The sequence below is a fragment of the Fulmarus glacialis genome, unplaced genomic scaffold (genome assembly GCF_000690835.1).
Source record: "Fulmarus glacialis isolate BGI_N327 unplaced genomic scaffold, ASM69083v1 scaffold258, whole genome shotgun sequence".
Classification (NCBI taxonomy): Eukaryota; Metazoa; Chordata; class Aves; order Procellariiformes; family Procellariidae; genus Fulmarus; species Fulmarus glacialis.
This window is the reverse complement of record NW_009227359.1, coordinates 20814-29687: the sequence shown is the minus strand read 5'-3', so window position 1 is coordinate 29687 and position 8874 is coordinate 20814. Positions and strand designations below refer to the sequence as shown.

Genomic DNA, 8874 nt, shown 5'->3' with positions numbered 1-8874 from the left:
GAAAGTCGACATCCTATCACAACGTGGTGAGCTACGACGGCGGTAACTCGCAAGAAGCTCTGGGAGGAGGCGGCGATCCCGCCCGCCCGGGGAAGGCGGGGTTCAGCACCACGGCCCTGGCGGACAGCTCCCGGGGCGCCCCGGAGGGGCCCGGGGCCAGGCGAGGCCCCGGCCGGGGGCGGAGCACCGACCGCCTCCTTCCTGGCAGACTGGGAACCTCTGGAAGAGAAGAGGTCAGAAGTTTTGATAAGTCGACTTTTTCTGAAGGACCAGAAAGGAGGTTGTCTCATGAGGAAAGCCATAAACCTGAACTCACAGATTGGGAGTGGTGCAGGAGTAAATCAGAGAGGACCCCTCGGCAGGTAAAATATGAATTTGCCCTTATTTTTTTCTGATCATAAGAACTACCTTACCAAAAAATAAGAATAATTTTTACTTACATTGAAATTACTGTTAGTCTTATTGGCAGTGTAGTTACTTTTAGTAAAAATCGTACTTAGCATTGTGTATTTTAGTAACCACACACCTATTTGCAGATTCTGATCCTGCAATAATTTCTCACTTGTCTTCTTAATTATGGGTTTTTAACTATTATTATTGTTTTGTGTGCACCTGCGTGATCTGTATATGGTAAGAATTCAGTATGAATTACGTTAACTCATCGTAATGAATAGGATTTTTTTCTCCAAAAGACTCCAAAATACTGCATTTTCAAGAGTATTTCCAAGCATCTGATGACTTTTTTTGTCATGCTTACATTTTGGGTAGGGGAAAAAAGAGAACTGCAAAACCAAACATGAATGGTAAGTCCACAGATAAATGCAGATGTCAATCTGGGCACAAAGATTCCGATTAGATTCAGACAAAAATATTCCAAATATTATATTGTTCATCCCTTTCCTTTAGATTGTGAACAGTTACTGGGAAGAAGAAATTCTGAGAAGTTTATTAGTTTCAGGAGCTCTGAGAGAAAAGTGAAGGTGGAGTCTTAATACATTAGCACTTGACATTGAAAGACTTGTTGAAGGTGTCTGTAACCTCAGCCTGTGTAGTTCTTTGCACAGAGCTTCTGATTCTGCTCTCTCACGTTTGCTGTGCATTGTATTGAATCCAACAGAGCTTTTCACAGCTTAGGAGAAGAGGAATATCAAAACCCATAGCCTTTAAGGACATACTGTCTAAAATTAATAGAGAGCACTCCAATCTTGCTATGTGACTCTCTCACCTACAGGTGTGTCCTGTTGAATGTACCACCATTGCCACAAAAGCTGGGGTTTGCTTTCAGTTATCAGATTATGTTCTGTTCCAAGTGCAGAGTCTTCACTTGCCTGTTCCTTGCCATGCTGATAGTGGCGTATCAAGAACAGCAGGATCACGGATTTCCTCAGCTTGGAGGTGTTTTGGTTCTGCCATGGCAAACCTTGTTGTTAGTGCCCGTACTGGGAGGGTCTGCACTGACTTCTGACTAGAGTTGGGTTCAACACTGAAGAAGAACTGTGAGAGAGAATTGCCCAAAACTGCCATTTGTAGACTGGCAGACTGAAACTGGATCCAGCAAAAGGACAGCTATTACCTCGTGTAAGAATATGGGCTTAAAGGAGAACTGCCAAGCTTTACTTTTATTTTCTATAATCAGTGTTTGTTTAAGGGGCAAAATGTCACAACAATTACTTCAGGTGTAATGCTTTTAATGAAAGAAGGGAAAGATTGTTAGCCATTCCTTGTCAACTGTCTGTTGAGCAGGCAGTGAGGATTTTCTGTCTCCTAAAAATTTATGATTATGAACCAAAGGCCAAACACTGGCATGAGGCATCAGGTGAGCCTGCAGTGCAATACCTGTAGTGAAAATTGAAATGAGAAACAGCTGTTCATCCCTGTGGAATTTACATGCTGCTTTCGTCACATACTGGACCCTAAAAAGCATCTGAGTGGCCTAAGGAGTGAAAAGAGGTAATACTGTATCGTGCAGTTATCTGCTCCTTCTGTGTGCACCTTTCCCATACTATGGCATTTATGCTCAGTACACAGTTTTTGTCTGCATAAATAGTGTACGTAATGGTCTTCTGGCAGCATAGATATATACCCATTTTCAAGATAAACCAGGGCAGTTCTGTGTACGTATAAGTACAGTTTTCGTGTTTGATATGTGACACAGTCACAGGTTCATACTGCTGCTGTAAATGGACTCTGAGACAACTTAAAATGTCAATTGTGCCTGCTCACCTTTGGAAGTTTTCCTTGGTGGAATCCAAAAGGAGCCAGTATCAGCTTTCGATTTATCGTGCATGAGCAACCAGGAAACACATGCAAAAGGACTAAACCAAAGAACATTGAAGTATTTTAAAAAATATTTTATTACTAGTTGAGTAATGAATAGTAGTACTATTTGAGGTTGAGTTTTCATTTTGCTTGATTAAATTTCAGAAGCTTTTGTTGTATGTGGCAAAATTACTGCTTTTCTTCTATATTTGCACAGTGAGAAGTTCATACTGGCCATAGGAAAAGCATATCTTCATTTTTTCTCTAGGATTGTGACATTGAGAGAAAACTGGAGTGTGTATCTCTCTTCTGAGGAATGAAAAAAAACTTAATTGAAAACTTAAGTGCTCAGGGGGATGATTTTATATTTGGAGAAAGCTGCTTCCTATGTCACATGGAAGCAGTTACTCTCCCGCTGTCCTTCGGTGGTCACACAAACTAACGTATTGGTTGCCTGTCAAAGGGGTTTAAGTATCTCCATTGAAATAAGCAGAAGTCTCTGTAAATCTGAGAAACACGTTTCCAGGTGATGTAGTTGCATGTTTATGCCCTATTCAAGGACAAAGGAAAATGGTCAATAATTTTCTGGAAGGCTTAGTTTTTCCCAAGCTATCCTGCCAATGTTTGGAAGGGGAAACTTGGATTAAGGAAGTTGAATTTTAAGCTCCAAATGGGAGGGAAGGACTTGACCTTGCCCAGGTTATGAGAACCCTATCTTCTGGAGCACGTGCTGACTGGGCTTGATGAGACTGTCATGCTTTTGTAGCGTTTCCTGCAGAACCACGGCTTCTGTTAATCTTTCTTCAGTGAACTCCACAGTCAGTACAGTCTCTCCTTGTTTATTTGAATTCTCGTAGCTGCTGATGCCTAGACCCCCAGTCCTTCCTCCCACCGCAACCCCGAGGTGATGCAGGAGGCAGGAATTTGGGGCACAATGAAGTTGGAAGCCAAAGCCAGTCTTTCTGGCTGAGTGTTAACTAAACTGTGAGGGTTTGAGTGTGCACTGTGGAATTCAGCAGACATTTAGCATTACAATTGGTGGGAGTGGGGTAAGAGCCTATGTGGAGTCCACAAGACAGGAGCTGCAGAAGGCTTTAGGTTGGAAGAGACCTCTGGAAGTCACCTAATCCAACCTCCTGCTCCAAGCAGGGCTGACTTCAAAGCTAGATCAATTTGCTCTGGACCTTTGGCACATACATAGGTAAGATGTATAAGATGTATTTTATATCTAAATAAGGGAATCCCCTCTCCGTCTGGTAAACACAGTTTTACATATCGAGTCAAAGTAGGAATTTGTTTGATATTTCAGATTTGATTAATCATCCCTTTCATGAAAAAGCAAACGTTCACTCTGTTGCAGTGTGCAGTGATAAACTACTGTGTTTGTGGTCAAAAGTAAATGATGATTCAACCTGGTTTTAATCTACTAGTTTTTGCTAACCCCTTGTGTGCCATGTATAGTTTGGTTAATAAAGTCAGTATATCACTAGGTTCATCATTAACTGTGGCTCTCCTTGCAGTAGTATCCAGACGGTGTTTAAAAAAAAAAAATTTAAAGATTCCTTTTCCCATCTCCTGTGGCTGCCATTTCAAATTGCTAGACCTATGACTTCCATTACAGCAGGTACGAGGATCTCTTTGTGAAGCAGCTGGCAGTGACTTCATGTGGATGGCTTTATTTGCCCTGGGGCTTTATATGTCACTTTTTCACTACTTGATTACAAGGAATCCCAATTCATCCTTTTCTGACATTTTCCAAGTTATAACCCAGTGTGCAGTTGCCAGGCATTAAGGCTCCCATGGTCTAAAAGTTCAAGGCTTCTAAGTTACAGATCTCAGTGTTTCTGACATTCAGCATGAGCTTCCAGAGCTTCACAGCGCTGACATTTGCTTTGCTGCTGAAAAAGGGCAGAATATGAAACTCCAGCAAGCATTGTAAAAATAACTTTAATGCATTTCTCAGATGTATGTTGGATGAAAGATCAATTTGGGCCAAACATTAAATAAGTTGAAAGGCACCCCTTTTATTTATCCTGTCTGGAAGTTCCTAAGTATCTAAGAAAAGTCACTTTCTCCTCATCACTCTCCATTTCTCACCTTTGTTAAAAAAGGAGTCTTTCCCTAGCATTTATTGGCCATGTACTTCTGCTTAATTTGTCAATTAAGCTATCCAGCTGGGGAGAAGATACCAAACCTCGCAAAGAAATGGATGATTATCTTAATAGGATGGAAGTTCCTCATCTTCAGTACTTTCAGACTATAAATGCTTAATCACAAAAAGAAATATAGATGTTCCTATTAGAGTACTTCCAGCTTTCTTTTCAATAAGCAGAACTTACAGTAGGAGGAAGAATAGCAATTTACACATGGATTTTCAGCTTAGCTGTTGAGTGATGTGGTAAATGTGTCCTTAAATGCTGAATTTGCCCATAGCGAAATGCATAGATGCTTGGCATGAGAACTTGAGAAAAACATAATCTCAGTCCTTCTGCACACACTTGTTGAAAAATGGACAGTGAGCTGTCTTATAGAAAATTAGAATGCATTTTTCTCACTTTATCATTTCTGTTGTACTACCTGGTTTGAAAGGTTTTGAAATTAAGAGCTCCCATGATAGCCCTGAGAGCAGCTGGGTTGGGGTGCTCCATTTCCCTGATGCTGTTATTGGGGTTCCCCCTCCTGTCGTTGTGTCTCTGTGCTCCTTTATGTTCAAGGAGAGAATCTTTTACTCACACGACCAAACAATTTGCAGTTCTGCAGCAAAATGGAGAGCATTGCAGTAGTCAAATCTAGAAAATACCATGCCAATTGAAGTTGCAGTTGGAGAACTACAGTGAGCTTCAGCCAGGTATTGAAGAAATCATTGTGAGAGTTGCTGTGGCTGAATGAGTAATATGATGTGCATTTACTGTAGCTGACGGGTGTCCCATTTGGAATAAAAACTGTTTTGCCAAGTGCAATAAACCAGAACATTTTGGTCAGGGCCAAAAAGGTGCAATAGTCTCATCCTGATCTCCAAACAGCAGCTAGCCAGGCATACAGATTTTTCACAGAGGACAAGTATTTCTTACCAGCAGGACAAGTAAACACTTTACAATATAATCCTACTGCTTCCATCAGGGCATAAGCATTGATTTTGCTATTCAGATGAAGCACCAAGTAACTGCCTCAGTCTTCGCCTGGTGCTGGTCACAGCATTTTCCTGTACTGCGCAGGTCAGCAGAAGTGAGCTGGGTGTCACCAGCTTTCTAAGGGCCTGTTGTCATGCCTTTTTACTAATCCTCCTCATAGCCACTTTGCAGATTGAACAGGAGAGGAGAGAGAAAAGGGAGATGAGATGAAGTGTGCAAATAAAAGCAGGTTTAAACAAGCATCGTTTCATGAAAGAATAATTGCCCAAAGTTTCTCTGAGAAAGCTCAGGAGGAAAAGAAGCGACATACTGGAGAACAGTCCAGTCTGAGCACGCTGTGGTCTAGAAACAAACCCAGCGCACATCCTGCTCAGGGTACCTGTGGCAGCAGTTCTATCCTTTACAAGGTCACCTACTGCTTCAGCCCTTCAAAGGGCACAAGTTACCTGGGACACAGCCTGGCTTGAGGAAGCTGTTGGCACAGGTGGCAGTGACAAGAATCAGAGCGGGCTGTGCAGAATGGTCTGATCACTATTTCAGTAGAGGGATGGGTATAAGGGGAAAGGAAAGGAAAGGCAAGGAGGGCTTCCCCCACAAAAGAAATCGCATCCATGCTCATGTTTCGTTTGAGGGACCTGTCTGAAACACACAGATGTGTCGCTTTGTGTTATTTTAAAAAGCCATGAAATCATTGAAAGGTAAACTGTTAACTCGAAATAAGTTCTGCTTTCTCTGTAGACCCTGTTATTTAGTGTTGCTTATGTAAGGAAACGTAATTAGGATATATACTTCTGTTGCAGATCACCTTAAGGCCATGTCGAATTCCAGAGTTCATAGCAGTGAGTGAGATTTTTACTGGCACTGATTTATAAAACTGACATTGTTTAAAGAAATTTGTGTGTATGTGTGCGCGCATGTTGATTTATATTAAGCTGGTTAATTAGTTATGCTATTTTTGTACGTATCTGTAATGATCTGGAGGTAGAGATACATTAATCTGATAACATTAAAATGATTATGCTACTCAGGAGATGCAATGCAGCTGCGTTCCATGCAGTGCACTTGGTCGGCACATTGTTTCTGAGAAGGCAGCAGGGATTGCACCAGCTCTCCATGGCCTTGCAAGTTGTGTTACCAGAGAACTGGTGACAAGATCTTGCAACTTAGTTTTGTGCTTCTGTTTACTCAGAACTGCAGTAAAAACAGAAAAGAGCAGGACAGGAAAGTTCAGTCACGTGTGAATATAGTTTAGAGTGAAAGGGCTTTATGTCTGCTCTGACAAAAACCACTCTCCAAAGCCACTGAATGAGTGCTGGTCAAACGCAATACCATTCAAGAAAGATCCATCTTCTTTTTTTAGCCTTCTTTTTTGAGGAGTGTCTAATTTACTATATACCTTTTTTTTTTTTTTTTTAGCCTTCACTAATTTATTCCAGTTCCTCACCCAGTCTTGTGCTATTAGCCAGTTCTAGTGACTGTACAGTAGCTACTCTTCAAGCTTTTAACACACCACAAAAAAAAGTTACCGCAAGAGCAAAGTATGAAGCATTCTGTTTTTCATTTCCAGAAACATCCATATGTGCAGACTGTGTTTTCCCTACTACTTACCAACAAAACCTCTGATTATTTTGCAATACATCTGTTATAAGCTCTGCCTGTACTGGCAGTACTTTAAAGTTCTCTGCAGTTTTTTGCCATCAAAAAGAATTGACCTAATCTCGTGGAAATTAGTTGGTCTCTTGCCTGATTATAGGCAGTGCTGCTCTCGCTGAGAGTTGATCCTAGTTCTGGTTTTAAAAAAAATTGGGTCACATTAGGAGTTGATGTAGTGGGTTGAGTTCCACAGGCAGCTCCTCTACCCCTGCGGCTTTATGCTGCTGACAATCTACTGGGTTTTCTCCTGAAACCCAGATGCATGTAATACAAACACTGTGATGTACTAAAACTGGAGGCCTAGGCTCGTGGAACTGCGGTGTCTCTAATACGTTCCCTCTGCTAGGGCGGAGAACGATGTGTGAAATAGCAGGCACTCTGCAGTGCCCAGTTCTCTTCTCTGCTCATCAATCTGCTGGCTCCCATGCTGGGAGGGCCCAGGGGAAGGAACCCCGGGCTGAGCTGGAGATGGGAGTCTGCTTGCTCAGCCAGTACTGAATCCTCTTGAGAATATAGAGGGAAAGTGGAATTTAGCTTTGTCCTGCACATCATCTGGATAAACTCTACTGAGCTTCCCACAAGTCAAGTTGTGGCAAAATACACATATAGCCCAGTGGTACTATGAGCTGCTGCTGGCTGTGATCTCCGGTCACAGCACAGTTGTTAAATCCAGCAAAAGTAAAGTTTGATGCAGCTCTGAATGACAGCAGATCCTTTGCTTGCCAGTTGCCTGGTTAGAGACAGTTTTGTCTTCGGGAAGGAGCCCGACACCAATGCCACAAAAAGCCGGTAGAGATGCAACGTTTGCGTGTTACTTTTTTTGTCGTATGGACTGGCAGTCCATTGGGTGGAGTAGGAAGAAATGTCTGATCAGATGAGGCTGAGCCTGAGCCTGAGACAGACTTTGGGAGTTTCCCTGCCAGGACTTCAGTGCTGGAGCTGAAGGGCAGCCGGAGCTGGGATGGGGATGGGGTGGGGGCTGGTAGAGCCTTTCTGTGCTATAGGAGAGAGGACACATACAAGAGGAGGTGCTAGGGAGGATAGGCAAGATACAGCTGCTCTCTTAGCCTACTGCAGTAAATCCATCCTTGGAACTCCTTTTATAAATGCTTTTATCTGTACTGTATCACAGTCCTAAGGAAATGCAACAGTTTTCTTGGCTTGTGTTAGGCCTTTCTTCCAGTTTTCTTTTATTTTCATAGCCAGCACCTGCTACATTGCTCCATTGTAGAAGTACTGCAGGTGGCAGTACATGCGTTTCAGCAGAACAAGAGCTGATGGCAGCTAAAGGGGGACATCACAACGTGGCTCCCTGTGACTGAGAAGCAAGTGGAAGGAGCAACATGGCATAATAAGTGTAAAGCACATTAATGAGGACATATATTTCTTTAATACTGGTTTACATATTGTAAGACTTGGGATTGACGTACCTTCCTGCATGTCAGTATATGAAGAGGTGAAAAATGTCACCTATTCCACACCTCCCCCCAAGCTCCTTCCTACCATGTCATGTCCATTTTTTTCTTTCTTTCTTTAGCACTTTCCAGTAAATTTATTCAGCCCTTTCACCTAAAAGCTGTGGTTTTGAGTCTGTTTCAACGCGGGGAAAATGAGCGCAAAAATAAAGCTTCCATAAATCTTGTCTTGCTGCAAAGCTAGCACATGGCAGTGGCTGTGCTGATGAAATGAAGGCAGAGGATGAAATTAAGGGAATACTGGGTGCAGTGCTGTGTACTAAATTGCAGTGTTTACAGGCAAAAATATCCTCTTGGGCTGCATCCTGAGGGTAGGGATATAGCTGTATTTTTCCCATTAACACTAATGGGAGTCA

The 8874-nt window shown here is 42.4% G+C and overlaps 1 protein-coding gene across 1 annotated transcript in view; it reads left to right on the top strand.

The window, feature by feature from the left end:
* The window catches only part of GPR149 (G protein-coupled receptor 149), a 28415-nt gene that overhangs the window by 5212 nt on the left and 14329 nt on the right, over positions 1-8874 (top strand). The window contains 1 exon segment of the mRNA XM_009583105.1: positions 6-362. Within this exon segment, the coding sequence (XP_009581400.1) occupies positions 6-362 (357 nt within the window).